At 34.7% G+C, this 23,995-nt stretch overlaps 1 protein-coding gene across 12 annotated transcripts in view; it reads right to left on the bottom strand.

Moving 5' to 3' along the window:
- The window catches only part of DOCK7 (dedicator of cytokinesis 7), a 224,801-nt gene that overhangs the window by 34,958 nt on the left and 165,848 nt on the right, over positions 1 to 23,995 (bottom strand). For 6 of the 12 annotated variants that reach the window (XM_019449048.2, XM_019449049.2, XM_019449055.2 and 3 more), the window contains 8 exons: positions 21,711 to 21,880; positions 20,576 to 20,730; positions 10,214 to 10,396; positions 9,941 to 10,103; positions 6,038 to 6,134; positions 2,961 to 3,057; positions 2,708 to 2,842; positions 1,235 to 1,387 (listed from right to left, as the gene is read on the bottom strand). In XM_019449048.2, coding sequence (XP_019304593.1) covers positions 1,235 to 1,387; positions 2,708 to 2,842; positions 2,961 to 3,057; positions 6,038 to 6,134; positions 9,941 to 10,103; positions 10,214 to 10,396; positions 20,576 to 20,730; positions 21,711 to 21,880 — 1,153 coding nt within the window. The remainder of the gene's footprint in view (positions 1 to 1,234; positions 1,388 to 2,707; positions 2,843 to 2,960; positions 3,058 to 6,037; positions 6,135 to 9,940; positions 10,104 to 10,213; positions 10,397 to 20,575; positions 20,731 to 21,710; positions 21,881 to 23,995) is intronic. The other 6 variants (XM_019449050.2, XM_019449051.2, XM_019449053.2 and 3 more) reach the window with 1 other exon arrangement.

The raw sequence follows: 23,995 nt of genomic DNA, 5'->3' as shown, positions 1-23,995 counted from the left end.
TGTGAGAAATACTATTCCCAAGAACTATCTTGAGTAAACAACTAAAAGACAATATTTAGCCCAATAAGAGAGGATTAAAGCAAAAAAAAAAAAAAAAAAAAGTAACAAAAGATGTAACAGTTATGAGTATCAGTTTACTAAATAGATAATAGAGATAAGAGAAATAAACTATGTGTAGGCTATAAATCATCTCCTTCAGTCCAAGTGGACCAAAACCAAAAAAGGGTATAGAAAAATAGAATAATATAACTAATACGGTATATTTAACTCAGTACTCTGAAATAAAGAACACCTTTCTTTTTAAATGCTTAACATTTATTTCATGTCCACAGTACAAAAAATGAGACACAGTATCTACGTTGTATAATCACACTGCAATAAAACTGATAATTAATACCCAAACTTTGTAACAAAAAGGACTGTCAACTCTTCCAGTTAAAAGTACAAACTGGGGCCTGGGTGGCTCAGTCAGTTAAGCATCTGACTTCAGCTCAGGTCATGAACTCGCGGTTTGTGGGTTTGAGCCCTGCGTGGGGCTCTGTGCTGACAGCTCAGAGCCTGGAGCCTGCTTCAGATTCTGTGTCTCCCTCTCTCTCTGTTCCTCCCCCACTTGTGCGCTCGTTCTCTCTCTCTCTCTCTCTCAAAAATAAAGAGGAAAAAAATTTTTTTTAAAGTACAAACTGAAATTACAAAATACCTACAAAACAAGAATATGGAAAACTGTATATCAGAATCAATGAGATACCAATAAAAAGTGCTCCAAGGACAATCCTGGGCCTTAAATACGTACATAACTAAAAAAAAAAAAAAAAATGATGTAAACATTTGACTCAAAATTGCAAAAAAATACAACACATGAATATATGATCAAAAAAAATACTTTAACAAAAACATGGAATTCTTCAGACTGGTATATAGTCATAAAATATCAAATCAAGATTTTGATTTGATTTTGATTTTAATTTTCTTTATCTGTATTTTCTTTTTACTTAATAATTAAATTTTCCAAAAGCTCAAGATACATTTATATTCTAATTTTTACTACTATATTTTATCTTTAGTGCAGGAAGCAAAATTGGAGATTCAGATTTTTAAGATATACACGCAATGAGAAATATCAACAGTCTAAGATTAGTCTCAAAAAAAAAAAAAAAATTCCATGCTTCCCCCAAAACATATTTACCAGATATTGCAGGAGTTATATTTCATTACGAATCCAGAGATAAATACTTACATTACCAATTTCAAAGTTCTGTCTCATAAGTAGGTACAGTGAGGCACTGGCATGTGACCGTATTGTACTAATGCTGCTGCTACAGTGTCGGAGAAGCCGGAGGCATAAGTCAGCACACTGCTCTGTTTCTTCTTCAAACAAGAGTTCAGGGAACTGTAAACAGGCAAACAAAAACAAAAACACCAACACTGAACTGATGCAGTAGAAGTTCCAGAGATATATTAACATAGCCTGAACTAGAGATGTGTTAATATAGCCCAGTTTTCAAAAACAGTTCAGCAATGTTTGCTAATCGGCTAATATTGACAGATTGGGATTGAATACTGAATATGTCACTTATTAGCCAGTAGTGTAATGTTGGACAATGTCTCATCCATAAAATGGACCTAACGGTATTATCTACACGGGACTATGGGACTATCTGAGGAAGATTAGACACTATGCATAAAACAATATAGTAACCATAACCAACATGTAATAATTCTATTAATATGTTTTATTATAAAATGCTATATAAGTAATTTTCATTGGTTCAAGTTTTAACAGCTCTGCATTCCACATTAGATGACTATGATGAAATAGATACCTTCAAGATTTAAAAATATACCTACGTTCAGAAAACCAACATAGGAAATAAATATCTGAAGTAGTTGAACAAATGGAAGTACCTCCTATTCATCCACGGGGTAAGTTAATGTCAACGGAATGAACTACTTATACCTTAAATTGTTAAATAAATCAAGTTAATGACAGAAGGAGATTAAGAGAAAACAAGGAAAGCCCCATATTTTAAATCAGTTATTAATTTCAAGCTCTTCTCCACAACAAAACTTTTTTTTAATGTTTATTTTTGAGAGAGAGTGAGACAAGAGCGTGAACAGGGAAGGGGCAGAGAGAGAGGGAGACACAGAACCCGAAGCAGGCTCCAGGCTTCGAGCCACCAACAGAGAGCCCGACGCAGGGCTCGAACTCACAAACTGTGAGATCGTGACCTGAGCCAAAGTCAGACACTTAACTGACTGAACCACTCAAGCGCCCCCAAAACTACTGTTTTTTAAGCCCCAAACTGGTTACAAGTGATCCAAATAAGAGAGAACTGAAAAGGCAACTAGTAGAAGAGAGGCAAAAAAGAATCATGGGTCTTAGGTTATTATTAAAATTTGTTTTCAATTTTTTAATCTGTATTTATTTTTGAGAGACAGCATGTGAGCAGGGGAGGAGCAGACAGAGAGGGAGACACAGAATCTGAAGCAGGCTCCAGGCTCCGAGCTGTCAGCACAGAGCCTGATGCGGGGCACGAATCCATAAACCGTGAGATCATGACCTGAGCCAAAGTCGGAAGCTCAACCGACTGAGCCACCCAGGCGCCCCTTAAAATTTTTACTATATTAACCAAGGAGTGTTAAACGATCTTAGACAATATAAAGAAAGAAAGCCAAGTTGGACAAGACTGAAGGTACAAAAATAACCTACCTTTGAAACCAGGGCTCTCTGTGTAGCGAAACAGTGTTGTAGATAAACTGCACTTTGGTTACAGGCCATGCTATGCAGTAGGACTTTTAGCACCCCACCAAGGATGCTCTCTTTGGATTCTGTTACAGAAACTGTCTGCAATTTAAAAATAAATAAATTTTAAAAATAGATGAATTATGGCTCAATAAATGTTTTTTGCACAACCCCAATTCACCAAATCTATACTTTAAATCCTTCTTGTTTGTGTTCTTACCTGGACAACAATCTCTAATGTATCCAAAATGATTAGGTTTGCTTCAGTAGCCAGATTTCCATCAATCAGTGCTTCATGCTCAATCTCTGCTCTTGATCTAATACAAAATATTATAAGGATATTTACCTTTTAAAAGAGCCATAGATCCACAATTCAAAAAAGACTTAAAGATACATAGAAATAAAAAACTTGGAACCATTTGTCAGTATTTGCCTTAAAGAAAACTTGTAAGAGAATAAAAAGACAATTATTTTACACATTATAAGTGTTTTCTTTTACCCTACATTTTGTCAACCACGTCAGTACAGATTTTCACATCCCATTGTAATTCTACAATACCACTGAAAACAAATGTTTAGCTTTCAGAGATGTGGCAAACGCAGGAGCGTATTTTTTATTCTCAATGGCACAGACACTAGGTGGTGCTATGTGGGCTTGTATTTAGGGCTGCTTCATGTAAAGCAATACTCAAAATGTTTAGTGTTCATCTTACTGCTTCAAGGATTTTCAACATATTTACTTAGGATAAAAGTACTTATTTTTTTCCAAATTGTCACCTAATTTTTCAGTATTTTTGTTATCAAAAATACAAAAAATTTTGCTATAGATTTTTGATACAGCAATTTTGATACAGAAAGTGATTTAACTCTTCCCCAAACTCTGGACAGAATCACTCAATAGAAACAAAACAAACTGATGCAATAAAGTGGTTTTCTTAAAGACTAGTAGTTATTAAAAATATAAAGAGCAATATTAAGAATAGCTCCATATGATTTATGGGTAAAATTGATGTTTATTTTAGTAGTGATAGATAGATATAGAAACAATTACACCTACATAGACAAAACAAACACATAAATCAAGGTGGAAGAACAAGAACATTTTAAATGTTAACTTTTCAAAGTTTCTGGATGTTTAAACCTCTGAATCTTTATTACTACCACTTAGGAGAATAGTTCATGAATTTACATTTTATAAATTAAAGGAGAAAATACAACATAGTTAGAATTAAATTGGGAAATATATGTATGTTCAAACTTAAAATTTCAGCAAGATTTTGTGAAAAAACCTGACAATAACATGATGGTTTAAACAAAAAGAATCGGGAAAACACCAAAAAAAAAAAAAAAAAGCTTCCTTAAAACACAGCAAGACATGCAGAGAAAACACATTATACAAATGCAAAAGAAAGCAATATACTAATATCATAGCATCTCACTGCTTTGTGATTTCTTTTTTTTTTTTTTTAAGTTTATTTATTTATTTAGAGAGAGCGAGCAAGTGCACACGTGCACACCAGCAGAGGAGGGGCAAAGAGAGAGGGAAAGAGAATCCAAGCAGGCTCTGTGCTGTCAATGCAGAGCCCCACTTGGGGCTCGAACTCACAAACCGTGAGATCAAGACCTGAGCCAAAGACAAGAGTAAGATGCTCGACTGACTGAGCCACCTGGCAGCCCTATCCTTTGTGATTTCTAAAAAACAAAACACACCTGGAAAAAATAAAGAAATGGACTTGAACAGACAAGGAGGAGAGAAAAGTGGACATACTCAAAGTTTAAGAATTTTTAAGTATTTATATTGTATTCAATACCTGCTATAGTCTGAGTATTTGTGTCATCACAAAATTCATGTTAAAAATCTAATGCCCAAGGTGATAGTATTAGCAGGCAGGGTCTTTGGAAGGTAATTAGGTCATCAGGGCAGAGCCCTCATGAATGGGGATTAATGCCTTTATGAAAGAGGCCCAGGGAGTCTGCTTGCTCTTCCACCAAAGACAGCATTCTTGCTGTAACCCTGATGAGGGCCTTCACTAGACATCAAACCGAAGGTGCCATGATCTTGGAATTCCCAGCCTCCAAAACTATCAGAAATAAATTGCTGTTGTTTATAAGCAATGCACCGTGTTCTATTTTGTTACAGCCTGAAGAGACTACGACAGTTTCTGGTAATCCAAACTCTCATCTATATGGTAGCAAGTCTGTGATTTCTCACTCTACTGGCTTGCATAAGGCAGTGTTTCCTATGGTCTATGATGTTACTATCTGTGTACTTCTGCAAGTTTATCTGTGAAAATCCTTGAAAGCCTGGTCTGAAGATGGTCCTCAGGTAGTGTGACTGAGCAGCCTGGTTTACTTTAGGACAGGACTGAGGGATTCCCTGGGATGAACATTCAGTGCTAACACTGGGTGTAGTACTAGGCAAACCTGAATGAGCTTGTCATCATATTCTCAAAGTTTATTGGGCCAGTCAAGCTACTTGAGGCCTAACTTGTAATTACAAATTCTCAAGACAAAAATTTCAGCCCCTTGACTCAATGCCAAGTTTCAAGCTAAGCAATTTTACCTGAGGTCACATGGGCAGTAAGAAGGGATTACTTTTGGTGCCCCTTACACTGAAGGTCCAGCTCATTAGGTACAAGCTCTCAGGAAGTGCATTTTTAGTTGTTTTTGGCAGTAGGGGTCAATTAGTGTTCCTAGCTTACCTCCATGCTAGAAACAGAAGACCTGTAGTGTTTCTGTCTTTCTCTTAATTATATTTTAAGCTCCAAGAGGACAAAGATTAGCTTTCTAATTCTTGGATCCCTGAAATATGAAGTTCAGTGCACTCCCAAATTACATTAAAAAACTGTTGCAGAATGTATTTCAAAGGCATATTTTTGGAGACAGTTGTTAGAGACAAAATGGGTAACATTTTGCTTTACTATACCACATGAAAAATTCTTCCCCTAAATATTTTTTAATCTAAAATTTAAACATTAAATATAACTGGGTGCCTGGGTGTCTCAGTTGGTTAAGTGTCCGACTCTCAATTCTGGCTCAGGTCATGATCTCACAGTTCATGGGATTGAGGCTGTCAGCACAGAGCCTGCTTAGGACTTTCTCTCTCTCTCTCTCTCTGCCCTTCCCCAATCACACACATGCGCTCTCTCAAAACAAATAGACATCAAAAAAATTAAACCTATTTTGTTGTCTAAGATTTGAATACCTAATATATATATAAAACAATAAAATTAGCCATTTTCCTCCTGCATTTGAAATCCAACAAGCCCATCAGTAACATAAAATACGTTATATTACTTGTCAAGCTTCTCAGTGTTTTGACGCCAGTGAGTCATATCCTTTCTCCACCTCAGATTTTCTTGACTTCCAAAGGCACTTCCAGATGGGCTTCTCTCTGTCAAATAAATTTCAAAACCATTTTTAAAGTGCGGTTTCATTTGGACCACCTATATGTATATTTGCAAATATATAAGATATACTGCACAACGTTAACTTTATACACAGCCATTTTATCCTCACTACAGGTCGCAAAAACTAACAATGGTACTCTTTATTAAAAATGTTTTATGGGGCGCCCGGGTGGCTCTGTCAGTGAAGCATCCAACTTCAGCTCAGGTCATGATCTCATGGCTCTTGAGTTCAAGACCCACATCAGGTTCTGTGCTGACAGTCTGGAGCCTGCTTCAGATTCTGTGTCTCCCTCTCTCTCTGCCCCTCCTCTGCTCACGCTCTGACTCTCTCTCTCTCTCAAAAATTTTTTTCACTTTTTTATAACAGTTATAACAGAAATATATTACCTGCATTATATATAAAAAAACCAAACGCTGTTTTATATAAGCAAACTTTCTAACACTGTTTTCTCTGAACCTAAACCATGGCTTATTAGGCCCTACGTGGGTCTTATAAGACCTTATTTCCTACCACACTCTCTCTCCTACTTATGCCACCACACTTACTTTGTGTGTGTTTTCTATATATGCTCCTGATTTAGGACCTCTGTAACAGTGGTTGTTCCTCTTATGTGACTGTGCTTCCCACAAATTTTCATTGACCAGTCATTCATCACCTCCACATAAAGGTCTTCCCCAACTCCCCAACACTTCCTTTCCTCTTAATTGGCTTTAGTTCTCTCCACAGCACTTATCATCACAAGAATATAAGCTACTTAAGAATGGAGATTATGCCTATTTTGTCCACCCCTTTATGTTTAGGGTTGACAAGGTGTCTGGCAATACTGAAGTTCAATAAGCTTTTCTTTAATATAGAAACAAAGTAAGAAGGATTCCTAAAACAATTAGGAATTATTATTTGGTCCACAGAAGACAGGACAGGAGAAAGAAGAGGGCTTTCATCCAAGGATTCTGGGATAGAAAGCAGACAGAATGCTGTGGGCTCCCAGAAGGGGCAGCAGTGACAGAACTGGTTCATACAAATCCAGCAGAAGTGAAGAAGGTATTGAGAATTGTGGAGAGATTTACACTTAAAGGAAGGAATTAGCCATGACTTCAGACTTTCAACTAGAAAACTAATGCTTCTTTTTGAAAAGCCTGAGATTTTAAATTGGTTGGGAGAATGCAAAGAAAAAGGAAAGTAAAAATTTAGAGTCCAAGTAGAAATTTTAAAAATAATGAGAAATGAGGCACCTGGGTGGCTCAGTTGGTTAAGCATCCAACTCTTGATTTTGGCTTAGGTCATGATCCTAGGGTTGTGGGATTGAGCCTCGAGTTGGGCTCTGAGCTGACAGCATGGAGCCTGCTTGGAATTCTCACTCTTTCCTCTCCTCTCTACCCCTCCCCACACTTGTGTGCGTGTGCTCTCTCTCTCTCAAAATAAATAAACTTAAAAAAAAATAATGAGAAGCAAATATGCTACACAATAAAGGACATGTCTGGATAAGTCTTCTGCTTTCTCTCCCCTCCCTTCACTTTCCTTCTCTTCCCACCTCTTTTTTTATTATGAAACCTCTACCTTTAAAAAATTTGGTAAAAGAAAACAAAAAAGATATGCCTGTATTTACCCAGTTAACAAAACAAATATCTGGGATCTATTTACATTTTTATCATTAACTTTCTTCCCCCCATGAAATTGTCCCTCATCTCTTATCACCCAATGTCTATCATTGGGTGACATAACTTGGGTGTCCAAATTCAAATAAGAATTGCAAAGGTCTTATTTTTCTAAGAACTTCAATTTTTAAAAAATTAAGATACAACAGACGTATGTCATTATATTCGTTTCAGGTGTACAATATGATTCAATATCTGTATACATTTATGAAATGATCACCACTCTAAATCTAGTCAATATCCATTACCACATAATTTTCCTATGATGAGAACTTAAAACCTACTCTCTTAGTAACTTTCAAATGTACAATATGGTATAAACTGTAGTCACCATGCTATACATTACATCCCAGTACTTAAGTATTTTATAACTGGACATTTGTACCTCTTGACACCTCCATCCTCTCTGCCCTCCTCTCCCCCCACACCTAGGGCACCACTAACAGAGGTATCTAGGAGTTTATTCATTTATTTCCTTTAGATTCTACATATAGAATTTCAGTTTCTACATTCAAACAAAGATGACTGTCCTAAGGCTACAGGTTTAAAAACATAACATACTACTAACAGTGCCACTCTCTCCAACAAGAAACTTTAGAAAGAGGTGCAGTAGAATATACAGAACACTACATCGGAAGTCAAAAGAGCCTGGTTCTGTCACTTAGTTTATGATCGTAGGCAAGTTATTTACCTCTGGTGAGTTTTATTTTCTTTAACTTAAAGGTTGAAGATAATCTTCATTAGATTTTGGTAATAATTAAATGAACTAAATAAAAGTTCATTTTCATATATATTTTTTAAATGTTTATTCATTTTTGAGAGACAGAACACGGTGGTAGAGGGGGAGAGGGAGGGAGACACAGAATCCAAAGCAGGCTCCAGGCTCCCAGCTGTCAGCACACAGCCCAGAGTGGGGCTCGAACCCACAGTGAGGTCATGACCTGAGCCGAAGTCAGGCACTTAACCGATTGAGCTACCCAGGGGTCCCTCATTTTCATTCTTTTTTAGAAGGTTGTTGTACATAATAAATCTGTAAGTACACTATACATTGCATACAACTAAAGTGGGGGAAAAAAAGCAAACGGTGCTCTTAATTCCAAAGGCAAAGATTCTGTATTATTATGAAATTCCAACCATAAATAGCATATAAAAGATATTTAAGTTAACTTGAATAAATGATCACTATGTTTATGGCTTATCAGAAAACATTAAAAATATTCACGTAAATGTGCATTCCTCTTTTAAGTCAAATATACATTGAACTATTAGCATATGTCATGTATACAGGTGACTAGGCCATGTCCCTGACCCTAAGGAGCTCTCAGCAACATCATTATTTGTGACTTTAGAATTTACGAAATGTTTAAACGCACGTGGGTCACTACAATGATGAAAGATCAGTTAGTTACACTACCTTCTAAATTCTCAAAACAATCAAAAGCGGATAAGGAAAAGGAAAGTGAGGAGATGGAGTGACCTGGCCAAGGTTATATGGCTAAAGGATAGCAGTATCTGGAAGTAGAAACAGGCCTCAAATGCTACTAACTGGTTTCTCTCCCTGATACCTGAGGCTGAGGGACAATATCTTTCCCTGAAATACAGGCTATTTTAATTCATTGTACAAACTAGGAAGTTTATTTTAAGAGTAAGAAGTGATGCAATGTAGCAAGTATGAAACTAAGAGTGAATCCTAGTGTCAATTATGGACTTTGGGTGATAATGATGTGTCAGTGCAGGTTCACCAGCTGTAACAAGTACACCACTCTGCTGAGGGATGTTGATAACAGGTAAGGCTATGCCTGTGTGCTAGGGAGTATACAGGGAATCTCTGTACTGTTAGCTCGATTTTGCTATGGACCTAAAATTGCTTTTAAAACGTCTATTTTAAAAGATAAGGGATGCTATTCATAATCACATAAGGACAACAGGAATAAACTGAGACTGTCCAGAACAAATCAGGAAATATGTTCACCCTACTCAGGACTCGAACTTGAATCCCTAGAGAGATGTGGTTATTCAAGTTAATTCAGAGTTTCATTTAAAACACTTTTTTTTAAAAAAGTGTCGAATCACTGAAGATTTGCAACAATGACCATTGTAATAAATATTTCAAAGAAACTGAAAAAATTCTCACCAGAAGGAGAAGATAATGTGTACGTACCAAGCTGTCCTCGGCTTCGGCGCACCATTTCTTGCCTAGCACCTATGCTCCCAAGAATAGCTTCTTCAAGCTTTGCTCTCATGTCTTTTGATTTCTTAAAGGTCAAACTATTCATTCTTTCAAACACTTTCTTTCCCTAAAATTTAAACATTAGCAAAGAAGAGCCATTGAGGAAATTTCCTTCTTCCTTTTCCACATTATGTTTTCTTTCTCGTTTTTCTCTGCAATGGCATAGTGATCACTTACTTTGTACTCAAAGCAAGATACGCAGAGATAAAGCAAATCTAATAGCCGGTTTAGCTGTAGGACTGAGAGATCTGTGAACCACTTTTGTAGAACTGTCTCATCTGCATTCTTGAGAACCCAAAGTAGACAGATCAAAAGGCTCCGACTCGATTCTGCTGAAAAGGTAGTGTGTTGCCTACCACTCTGAAAATAAAGAACAGTAGAATGAGACAGACTGATCAATAGCCATTTCTTTTCTGGGGTTGTCAACTGTTTTCTTCTAACTGTAATAAAACAAAAATTGCTTAAAAAATCAAATATTTAAAAAGAACCATTTGATTTAGACAATACTTGAATAAGTCATATAGAGCCTTAAACTTCAGGTCTGAAGTTTAATAACTTTTCCTGGCATTGAAAGATTGTTTTAATTTATATGGTAGGGTTTCCTGTAGACAATAAACACTGAAAGAAACAAGGGAAAAACATAACAGATCCACTATTAAAACTAAGATATCTGTGTTCATCATGTCTGATATAATATGGTAAAAGGAAAAGCAAATGACTCCATAAAGTGGTATAAGAACAGAGTAGAATAGTAATAACAAAATGTTTATCAGGCTTAAAGAACTATGGATTCCTCTCAAGAGCCACTGACAAAAGGGAAGAGTCTTAGACCATACGTAAATAAAAAGCACTTTCACTTAGAGAAATAAGGTGAAGGTGCTATCTTCAGTCTTCAATCTGTACTTGTAATACAGCATGTGAAAATGAAAAAAATGAAAAAAAATGAAAAATTAGGAATAAAAACTTGTCTACGATACCATTTATTCCATATTTACTCTGTTCTAATCATCATGCTAAGCTCTTTCTGTACATTATTTCATTTAGTCCTCCAACAGTATTACCAAGCAGGTTGTATCATCTTAGTTTTACAGACAAGAATATAGGATGACAATTAACGGTGATGATGATGACAAAACAGAATATTTGAGATGTGCTAGACACTGTGCTAATCATTTCTCATTTGACTCTCACAATGATTTCTGAGATGGTATTAATCACTGTTATTTCTAGTTTAAACGTAAGGAAATGAAAAGCTAGAGATTAAGCCAAGATTTAGGTTAACCAGACGCCAAAGCTTATACTCTTTACCATTATACTACATTCTAAGCTTTGGTTAAGTAAATATACTAACTAATAATAAGAAAGCCTTGGAAGGGATGTTGAGAAGAGAAGACAAAGGGAAGTTTAACATACTTAACTGTTGGAGTCATGATCTCAACTACTACCTTACTCTCCCCTCCATCCTACATGATAAAAATGATAGCAGTCGACTCTTCTATGATGCTTACTCTGTGCTAGGCACTGTACTGAACACTTTATGCATATTAACTTATTTATCCCTTGCACCCATCCAAAAAGATAAATATTATTACTCACCACATCTTACAGTCAAAGAAAACTAAGACACTGAGAAGTATTCTATACAGGTATTTTGCAGTAAGTAGCAGGCCTGAGATTCAAATGCAGAAGAAAGGGTGGCTCCAGAGAGAAATCAAACACTTACCTATGTTCACTATGCTTGCACATATAAGTGAATTCACCTACATAAACTCACTTAACCAAATCACACAATAACCAAATTAAGAACTCAATGGAGTGATTTAAAGTAATATTAGGTAGAATTAAGGAGAGAATTAGTAAACTGGAAGATAGATCAAAAACAACAACCCAGTGTGAAGAACAGGTTAACAACAAGATGGACTATACAGAAGAAAAGAGACACAGAGGATGCAATAAAGAGGACTAACATAAGCTTAACTGGAATATAAAAAGAGGAGAGACAGAATGAAGAAGAGGACATATTTGGGCAGGTAATAGTCTAGAATTTCACAGAACTGAAGATGCTGAACTACAGATTTAAGAAGTCCAAAAAAAAAAAACAAAAACAAAAAAAACAAAAAAAAAAAACAAATACCAAGCAGAACAAACATAAAGAAATTCAAAACTAGATGCAACAGAATGAAACCACAGAAGACCAATTCTAAGGAGAATATCATAAAAAAGAGGTGGAGGGAGAGACAGATTATCTTTAAAGAAGCAATAGCTCAACACCTTTTTTTTTTTTTTTTTTTTTTTTAAGAGAGAGAGAGAAAACATGAGCAGGGTAAGGGAAAGGGCAGAGGGAGAGAGAATGGGTTTTTTTTTAGTTTATTTATTTATTTTTGAGAGAGAGAGAGAGAGAGAGAGAGAGAGAGAGAGAGACAGAGCACACGTACTTAAGAGTGAGCTGGGGAGATGCACACACAGAGAGACAGAGACAGAGACAGAGAGAGAGAGAGGGAGAGGGAGACAGAGAATCCCAAGCAGGCTTCGTGCTGTCAGCACACAGCTCTATGTGGGGCTCGATCTCATAAACCATGAGATTACGACCTGAGCTGAAATCAAGAGTCAGATGCTTAACCAACTGAGCCACCCAAGCACCCAAGACACAGCTAAAGCAGTAATTGAAGTGTGTTTGGGTGGTGCAGTTAAGTGACCAACTCTTGACTTCGGCTTAGGTCATGATTTCACCATTCTGGAGTTTGAGCCCCATATGCAGCTCCCCAGAGCCTGATTGGGATTCTCTCTCTCTCTGCCCCTCTCCACTTACATTCTTTTTCTCTCTCAAAATAAATAAATGAACTTTAAAAATAAAAAAGTAGCAGTAATGGAAATGAGAAGACAGTGGAGACAATGCCCTTAGCATGCTGAAAGAAAACAGGATACTCAGATGCTATTTCAAAAAAATACAAAATACAAAAACCTTAAGAATGAAGGTCAAACAAAGATATTTTTCAAAGAAACACAAAGTTCATCACCATAGCACAGAAAATTCTAAAGGATACAGTATTTCTTATGGAAGGTCACAAATTTGGGAAAAAAGCAAATACAGTGGTGAACACATGTGCAAATTTAAATGATAATTAAATTTATATAGCCATACAAGTAATAATAATGTCTCTTGAAGTTTAATGATATATACTATTAAAAATGCATGAAAATAGCATTTAAGTAGGCAGAAAGGTAAATAAATAATCAACCTGTTCTAAGATCCTTCTATTAACCAATGTGAAAGTAAGGGTAATGATTAAATGAGATGGAATTTAATTTAAGGAAGTATACAGTGATTTGTAATACAATGAAAAAAAGAAACAGAATGTATAACTTCTAAAGTAGAAGAAAGGAAAAAAATAGAACAAGGAAAATGAATGAAAGGAAAAAAATAATCTAAAAAAACACAATAAATGAGACAAAAAGGCATACGGGGTGGGACAATATGAAGTAAAATTAAAGAATGTTAAGTACATTAAATTTAGTTATATCAAATTAAGTGGATTTTATTAAAAAAAATTTTTTAATGTTCAGTTTTGAGAGAGAGAGAGAGAGAGAGAGCTCAGATGGAGGAGAGTGAGAGAGAGGAGACACAGAATCTGAAGCAGGCTTCAGGCTTTGAGCTGTCAGCACAGAGCCCATTGAGGGGCTTGAACCCATGAACATGAGATCATGACCTGAGCCAAAGCCGTACGCTTAACCGACTGAGCCACCCAGGCGCCCTAAAAGTTTTTTTTAATGTTTTATTATTTATTTTTGAGAGAGAGAGAGAGAACAGGGGAGGGATAGAGAGAGGGAGACACGGAATCTGATGCAGGCTCCAAGCTCTGACCTGTCAGCACAGAGCCCAATGCAGGGCTCAAATTCACGAACAGCGAGATCATGACCTGAGCCAAAGTTGGATGCTTAACTGACTGAGCCACCCAGGTGCCCCTAAATTAAGTGGCTTTTAAAAACTCTAGTGAAAGACAAAAATGAACAGACTATATTTTAAAAGCTTAAGACAAAAATCTAACTACATGTTGATTATTAAAGACACATGTAAAACATAATTTTCAAACATTTAAAACATAAGAAAAAAATGCTGAAAGGAGAAGGATGAAAAAACTCATATATATATATATCTATATCTATATCTATATCTATATCTATATCTCTCTCAGAAGATAGATATCTTCTACTAATACAATACAAAATAGACTTGAAGGCAAAATAAAAAGTCTTACAATTCATGTTGATAAGAGGTGCAGTCCATCAAAAAACTAACAATTAAAATTAGGTATTTCATAATAAGGCCTCAAAGGAAATGAATCCTTAGGAAATGACAAGCTATTAAAAAGCCATGATTTTAATGGGATATTAGAATAAGCAGACAGAATTCAGTAAAAAGAACAAAGGTTTAAACAAGAAGACTAACAAATTTGAAATAACAGGTGTAATGGACAAATACAGAACACTGAAATACACTAAAGAATATGCACTTTCAAATACATGACCTATTTGCAAAAACTGACTAAATACAAGACCATGAAACCAGCTGTCACAAATATAACAAACTGAAAAATTACACAAAGTTCTCTGATCATGAAATCAGGTCAAAATCAGAAACAAAGTATTATGAGAAATTTTCCTATGACTAGATATTTTAAAACAAAAACTTAGGGCATAAAAGACAAAAATAATCATAATGAACTTCAGATATATTTTGAACTGAATAATAAAAATGCTACATATAAACTGTGGCATGTAACTAAAACAATAATTAAAGGAAAATATACAGGCTTAAAATATGTACCAAAGAAGGAAGGATGAAAATTAGTAGGTTAAACATCCATCAAGAAGTGAGAGAAAGAAAACTATAAATGCAAAAAAAGTAGAAGACATTAAATAATGAAGATAAACATTCAAAAGAACCCAAATTGGTTCTTTATAAAGACTAAAGATTACACAAATTTCTACTGAGACTGATTTAAGACAAATGTACAAAAAAAATCAGACACAGAAATGAAACCATTTATATTTACTACAGATGGTATAGACATTAAAAAGATTATAGAAGATATTTGAATTTTGTATGCCAATAGATTTTAATAAATTTCTATTAGAATAAAATTTACAGAAACCAGTATAAAAGGAAATAGAAAACTTCAACAGTCTTAGAGTCATTAAAGAAATTAAATCAGTACTTTTTAAACTTTCAAAAAAGAAAACTCCAAGTACAGATGGCCTCACCCACAATTTCCCCAAATACTCCAGGAAGAAATAACTCCAATTTTAAACAAGTCTCTACAGACAGCATAAAAGGGCAAATTCCCTGGCTCATTTAAATTGGCTTTCCTAACCGTGATTCCAAAATTTGTAAAGAACATTATGAGAAAAACATTACAAGCAATTTTACTGACAAACATAAATACACGTATCTTAAATTACAGCACATAAAATCCATTAATACACAATCATGAAAAAAAGCTGGGTTTAATTCAGGAACTGAAGGTAGGTTTAATACTAGAAAATCAATTGAAAGGGGTCTCAGTAAAAGATTAAAAAGCAAAATAACAGGTGCCTGGGGGGCTCAGTTGGTTAAGCATCCAATTTCGGCTCAGGTCATGATCTCATGGTTCGTGGGTTCGAGCCCTGCATTGGACTCTGTGCTGACAGCTCAAAGTCTAGAGCCTGCTTCAGATTTTGTGTCTCCCTGTCTCTCTGCCCCTCTGCTTGTGCTCTGTCTCTCTCAAAAATAAACATTAAAAAAAAAAAAAAAAAAAAAAAGGCAAAATAACATGAGTGTCTCAGTGGAGGCAAAGAAAGCATGATTAAAATTCAACTACTTGTAATTAAAAAACAAAACTCTTAGCAAACGAGGAACAGAAGAGAACTTCCATAATGTAATGGAGGATAGCTTAAAAAAAAAAAAAAAAAATCCAAAACAAAAAATCCCCCAAAACTACATCACATACGTTTAAGAATGAAGTGTTCCAGTTTCCCCTTTAAGGATGTTATCACCACTTGTATTCAACAACTGTACTGGAGGTTTTAGCCAATAAAATAAGTTATGAGAAAAACTTGAAAGAAACAAACTGCCATTATTCATAGATGACTGGACTATGTATGTAGAAAAAAAGCCTATACATATGTTATTAGTTTAGCAATTCTGCTAAAAATAAACATCACTGTATAAAATCAATTCCATTTCCACATGAAAGTAATCAACAGTTGGAAAAAATAATTTTTGAAAAATATGACATTTATAAGATTATATATAATTATATGTATTATATAATTTTATAATATTATAAAAGTAAAAAAATATCAAGGACCAAAAAACACATCTACAAAAAATGTACTAGGACTCTTTTAGTGAAAAGTATAAAAGTTTATATATTTATAGACATTAAAGAAGGCCTAAATAATAGGTAGATCTTTCATGTTCAATGATTAGGAGATTCAGTAGTGTAAAAGTATCAATTGTCCTCAAAATTAACCCACAGAATCATTACAATCTTAACCAAAATCCCCACAGATTCACCGGTTTTTATTTACTTTAGTGAAACATCATGAGCTAATTCTAAAATTTATGTAGAAATGCAAAGGGCCAAGAATTAGTCAAGAAATTTGTTTTAATATGCATGAGGATTTTTTTTCTTTTTTTTCAAGCTTTTATCTGAATTCCAGCTAGCTAATATATAGTTTAATTATTAGTTTCAGGTGTAGAATTTAGTGATTCATCACTTACGTAAAACACCCAGTACTCATCACAACAGTGCCCTGCATGAGGATTTTTTTCTACATGACAGACCATACATAGATAGTACTGAGGAGTAAGGAAAATAATCTTTTAATAAATGGTGTTGAGAGAATTTGGTATTATATAAATAAATGAATGAAACTGGCTCCCTAAATTCTACTGTTCATAAAAAAATTCCAGGTAAATTTTAGGATTAAAATGAAAGAACAAAAAAAGCATTTAAAAAATAACATAGGGAGGGGCACATGGGTGGCTCAGTCCATTAAAGCGTCTGACTCTTGATTTTGGCTCAGGTCATAATCTCATGGTTTGATGGTTTGTGAGTTTGAGCCCCTCAATGGTCTCTGTGGAGACCCTCAATGGTCTCAGCCCGGAGCCTGCTTGGGATCCTCTCTCTCCCTCTCTGTCTGCCCCTCCCCGCTCACTCTTTCTCCTTCAAAAAAAAAAAAAAAAAAAAAGTCATCAGGTTAAAAAAAATAACATAGGGAGTATCTTCATAATCTTGAAATAGGAAAAAATTTTAAAGATACAAAAAAACACTAGCTGTACAGGAAAAGATTGACAAACTTAAGTATTTTAAAATAAGAAACTCTAATCACCAAATTCACTGTTCAGTGTGTGATAAAAGCAAGCCACCAAAAAGGAAATATTTGAGCCACTTATAATTGATAACGGGCTTGATCAAGAACATATAAAACTCATACAAATCGTAAACAATGGCAGAAAACCAAATGGCAACTGGGCAAAAACTCTAGACACCTCAAAAGAGAAAATTCAAATTGTCAACATATATATGAAGAAGTGCATACCCTCATAAGACATCAGGAAAACAAAGGCTAAAATGAGATACAACCATAAATTACAGATTAACAAAAATTCTAAAGTCTGAAAAGTCTAAATGCTGATGAACATGTGAAGGAATGGGAACTCTCATACTACAGGTAACATATAAACTGAGACAAACCCTTTGGAAAATACCCAAGTATACTGGTAATAAAGATACACATAGGGGCGCCTGGGTGGCGCAGTCGGTTAAGCGTCCGACTTCAGCCAGGTCACGATCTCGCGGTCCGTGAGTTCGAGCCCCGCGTCAGGCTCTGGGCTGACGGCTCGGAGCCTGGAGCCTGTTTCCGATTCTGTGTCTCCCTCTCTCTCTGCCCCTCCCCCGTTCATGCTCTGTCTCTCTCTGTCCCAGAAATAAATAAAAAACGTTGAAAAAAAAAAAAAAAAAAAAAAAAAAAAAAAAAAAAAAGATACACATAGATTCTATAACCCAGCAAATTCCACTCCTAGGAAATATCCTGAATAAAAGTATATACATACAGGATACATGTAAAGGAATCTATAGGGCTACTATTTGAAATAACCCAAAATCAGAAACCATTCATGCATCCAAGAATAAAATAAGTTAAAAAAAGGTAAATAGTTTTATATATAGTCAGACAAATGAATGTCATCAGAAACGAGTATCAGTAAATTATAGCTACATTTTATAATATGGATGAATAATAAAAATATAAAATTAAACTACAGGATTTAGGGATGCCCACTTGAACGTTAAAACGATAAGCAAAATTAAGCAATTAGTTAGAAGAGAGGGTGGCGTGGTGGATAGCTGTGGTGGAGAAGAAAATCCAATTGGCTGAAAGGCAGCTAATGTTCTATATTTTGTCCTGAGAGGTGGTTACAAAGGTGTTCATTTTATGTTTTGTAAATATGTACATTTATGATTCATGTAATTTTTAATATATAGTATATTTCATCTAAGAAAAGTTTTAAAAAGTGAAAAGGATGGTCAACAAAATGGTGCACAGTGTTCCTTCTGAGAGGAGAGAGGGATTGGACTGAGGGCAGACTGGGAACTTCCAAGGAATTTGCAATGTTCTATTTCTGAAGTTGGGTGGTGGGTACATTATTGTTTCTTTCATTGTTATACTTTAATTGTACACGTACTTTTGATGTTATACATACAAAATAATATATAAAGTACAAGGGATAAAAGAAAGTTGATAAATTGAATTCATCAAAATTAAAAACTTGTGCACTTCAAATGACACAATCAACAAAGCAAATAGATAATCCACAGAACAGGAGAAAATATTTGCAAATCACGTATCTGATAAGGGATTTGTACTCAATATATAAAAAAATCCTTTTAACTCAATAACAAGGAAGTAACACAATACTAAACTGGCAAAGAATATGAATGAACTTTTCTCTAAATAAGACATACGAAAAAGATGTCTCAATAAGCAAACGAAGATGCTCAACATCAGTAGACATTAGGGAAATGCAAATCAAAACCACAGTGAGATACTACTCTATACCAAGGTGGTTATAATAACAAAAAGAGATAATAGCAAAGGTAGGTGAGGATATGAGAAACAGGAATCTTAATTTATTGTTGGTGAGAATGTAAAATGGTGCAGCCACTTTGAAAATTCCGAAGTTTCCAAAAATGTTAAACACAGAGATACCAGATGACCCAACAAATCCACTTCTAGATATCTACCTAAGAGAAACAAAAACATGTGTACACAAAGACATGTATACAAATGTTCACAGTAGCATCATTCCTAACAGTCAAAAAGGGAAAAGGATCCAAATGATCATCAACTGACAAATGGATGAAAATCTGGTATATCAATACAAAAGAGTATTATTTGGCAATTAAAAAAAAAGGAAGTGCTGATATACATTACAACATGGCTGAATCACAAAAATATTATGTTTGGTAAAAAAGCTAGACATAGAAGATCACAGTATGTAATTCCATTTTCATGAAATGTCCAGAATAGGCAAATCTAGATAGATATAAAGTAGACTAGGTGCTGCCTAGGGCTGAGAGGAAATAGGGAGTGGCTACAGAACAGGCCTCAGGGTTCTTTATGGGGAAATATTCTAAACTTAGATTGTAGTGATGGCTGCACAATTCTGTAAATATATCAAAAACCATGAAATTGTACAGTTAAAATGGATGAATCTTTTGATATGTAAATTATCTCAATAAAACTAAGTCAACAGGCTAGCTTCCATAAGTATTATTGCATTTTTCTGAAAGAACGTCATTTGAAACTTTAAGAACTTGATCTTGGTCTACTGTTTGTTTCCTCTCTGCTCCCATATCCTTTGTTCCTTAAGGGGGGAAATTACAGGGGCAGAGAACCTATCAATTTTCTTAAACATGAAACAGGATAAATTTTAACAGATTAAAAAAAATATTTTCAATTGCTAAACAGTGAGAATATTTCTTAGGGTTGATAAAGAATAAAATGGATTTTGAAAATAGGGGCGCCTGGGTGGATCAGTCGGTTAAGCGTCTGACCTTGGCTCAGGTCATGATCTCGTGGTTCATGAGTTCAAGCCCTGTGTCAGGCTGTGTGCTGACAGCTCAGAGACTGGAGCCTGCCTCGGATTCTGTGTCTCCCTCTCTCTCTCTGCCTCGCTCCTGCTCACGCTCTGCCTCTCTCTCAAAAATAAACAAACATTAAAAAAAGAAAGAAAGAAAAGAAAGAAAATAGGCTATATACAATAAGGCAACTTTCAAATTCTGAATGACAGAATACAGAGTTCTATACCATAAACCTTGAGGTATTAATTTTTAAAACAACTTAGTATAAAATAAGCAGAACCTTAATGTTTCCACAAATAAAACTCACAGTACTTTTGCATCAGTTAATACAATAACCTCAGTTATTTAAGAGGATATCCTTGTAAGTATCTGTCTTTCCAGGAAAAAACTTCTGCAGGAGGGTTGTTCTTACCGATGATGTGAGGAGGAAACTGCCAGGCCTGGTTAGCTGAGGTACTGATGTTCCTGCAATTGCCATGGCAACTGTCTGGCTTATCATGCTTCCGCTCTCACTTTCATAGTCATCAGTGGCTATACAAATTGGTCTTCCTCTTTGATTGTGAGTTTCTGGAAAAATCATCCCAAAGTAAATAAATAAAATTCCATTTAGGTTAATTAATGGTTACTGAGCATGCAATTTCCTTTCCTATTCTCCATTACCCTTTAAAGGAAAAACCTATTAAGATGTAGTATTTATCATTAGATTTACTTATTTTAGACAATATTTTAAACATTAACCCATTCCTACAACAATAATGTATAGTTTTGTAGAGAACTTTAACTTGCTAGTAAAAGAAGATATAATAATATAAACATTTCTGCCTTCAAACAAAAGAAGCCCATTTTAGTGATCAAAATACTGGTTGAACACTCAAGAACCAGTCCCATAAAGGCATGGAGTTGGTTATCTTTGTATCACCAGTTCTGTTGAAGTTCTTAATATGTATTAGGTACTTAGTAAATGTTTGTTTTTATTTTATTGAACTGGAAGCACTTTATCAGATTAAATGTTAATTTAAATGCAAACTACAGTATTTCTTTTAGGGCAAGTAAATTCTAAATATGGAAAGCAAGAGCAATAAAATTTTGTGAGTTCTAGGTTTTAAAAAGCAACGGAACTTCAACTTATAAACCCAGTATTAATGATAAACATAATTCTTAATATTCAGGGGAATATTAATTTCAGTCTTATATATGAATAAAATTGTGACTGAAGGTGGTAGACATCTGTCAAGTTTTCTTACATATTTTCTTCAGATGAACAGTATAGTCTCATACCAAAAATCCTATTTTCTAATAGGTAGGTACAGAAAAGTCTTATATCATTAAAATTCATCTTAAGAACCAGTTAAGAAAAGTTTGCAGTGAATTCTCTCACATAATCGAAAGTTATTCAGTAATATGGTTAAATATTTATAGTTTACTTATGTCAGTGTACATTTTCTTATAATTCTTTCCCTAAAATAAGATCTTTATCCTCGAGCTATTTCTAATATTTTTAAACACTGAGATTTTCTTTAAAAATTTGTTTTAAATATACTAAGTACCTGTAAAGTCATACAGCTGAGGAACAGTTTCCATGATAATGCCAATCAGAGGTAGATACAACATGGCCACCCTAGCCTTTATCTGGGGGTCAGAGTACCGTGGGTCTGAGTCGTGACTGGATAGTAAATTGTGTACCATATTGATGACTTTCTTGTGCAATCCAAACAGTCTATTTTAAAAAGAAGATGAAGAAGAAGCAGCAGCAGTAAGGTCACAGAGATTAGTAAATATCGTTAAAGCAAATAGTAAGTCATGGTACTGAGTTAATTTTAACTTAAACTTTGCCATATATTTGCAGGTCTTTCTATAAAACATTTCTCATAAAATTAACAAATGTCTGTATAAAGTAAGGATAGAGGGAAAAAAGAAATGCTAAACAAATTCACTCAGGAGTAAATCTGAGTGTTTTTACATTATCTCCTTATTAGTGCATACTCATATTGAATATGAACAGTATGGTTATGTTTTAAAACAAAAAACAAAAAGTAAATCATAAGTAGCTTCAAATTTTATTTCAAATTAGATCTTTTACCAAAAGTTTACATTTACCAAAACTAAACTTTTATTTCCTTTTTCTAATAGAAAAATCCTCTACTTAATGGATTATGCAGTCCATAGGCTCGAGAGTTGCCTTTGATGTCTCTTTCGAAAGTCAACTTCCTTGCTCCTTCTACCTCACTCAGGCCCTACACCTTCCCGATCCCTTCAGTTTCAACTGGGCTAAAATACTCATCGTCACTTTTTTTTTTTTTTTTTTTGCCTCTTTTTATGTTAAAGGTGCTTTGAGTATGCCAACTATTCTAATTAAACATTCGGCCAACTTCCATAGGCACTCTTAAAGCAACACCTGGCAGTGGTGTCACATCTCATTCTCTCCCCTGCAGCCTATCACCATCAGTATGAGGTTAAGACTTTACCTCCAACTTCTGTCTTTTAGTAAAGAAAAACCATTCAGAATTTGCTCTGGCCAGATCTTCTAACACATCTGCACCTTTGTATCTCCATCATTCCTTCTGTCTCAGAAAAAGTTGTATCTTCTCTCAAAAGGAAATTTCTGCATTATGTTCAATGAACCGCATGTTTCTTCAACAGCTTCAATGCCCCCCTCATAAACTCTTCCCTTCTTTCTTTCAAATGAGACTTTCCTATGTTGAAAATACAAGTTTACTTAAAACTAGTTTCCTCTAGCTTATATAGTATCCCTTCGTAATAAACTACTATAATAATTTCCCCAGTAATAAACTTCCTGAATATACAGTCCATAGCATGTGCTTACTTCCTAGTAAATGGAATTTTTAAATAAATTTAGAAAATTTATTTGATTTTTAATTATTTAAATAAATGTATGCTTTTATTAAACAAAATTAAATTAAATTTAAATATTTAAAATTTAAATTAAATTTAAATATATAAGCCCCCTACTCCCTTTTTTTTGAAACTAACAGTTTGAATGTTTACACATGGCACTGTAATATCTTTATCATTTAATAGCTAAATAATTTTTTAGATATTTAACTTGTTTACCTACTTAAGATATGAGGGTAATTACCTACCTCATAAGGCAGCTGTGAGAATTAAGCTGCGTAGTTTATGTAACATACTTATTAGCACACTATCTTGCACACTGCCTTCTGCAGTATATACTAGCTTTTATCACTTTTTAGATCACATAGCTAATTTCAAAGAGGGATTGGAAACCAGTTAGTCTTACTCCAGAGTCCTTAATCTTATCTGCCACTTTACATTGCTATATATGAAATCAAGCTGGAGATTTTTCTTCTTTCCATATTTTTATTCAGAAAGTGTAGTTTTAAACACTGTCCAGAAACACATCTAAATGACATATCTCAGATTTTATTCTCCAGTTATCTACTCGACACTGTCATCTTATCTTTTTTCTTCTCAATATTTTCTCCAAATAGTTCCAAACCTTCCTCATACTCTCTCTCATTTCATCCAAATCTCAGATTCTGGTCATTTGCTTTTTATGTTCTCCCTTGTGGATTTTTTCATTACCAGTGATGACTGCCAAACCTGGGTGCATATTCCTTAGCTGTCTGCAGCTACCAGACCGACTTCAACCCACCTATAACCCACTCATCTTCATGAAGCTTTTCCATATGTCTACATTACTTAATCATATGCAACTATTAAATATATGTTTATGCAGGACCTGCAACATCCTATTCTACGTGTTAGGGTAAGACACGGTCCCTGTTTTTAAAGAGTTTGAATAGCAACAAACACAGACACGAAAATAATTCAGTGTCACAAATGCAGTAGT

The sequence above is a fragment of the Panthera pardus genome, unplaced genomic scaffold (genome assembly GCF_024362965.1).
Source record: "Panthera pardus isolate Hobbes unplaced genomic scaffold, ASM2436296v1 HiC_scaffold_11, whole genome shotgun sequence".
NCBI classification, from domain to species: Eukaryota; Metazoa; Chordata; class Mammalia; order Carnivora; family Felidae; genus Panthera; species Panthera pardus.
Note: the sequence above shows the minus strand (reverse complement) of the source record. Positions and strands in the feature narration are given on the sequence as shown.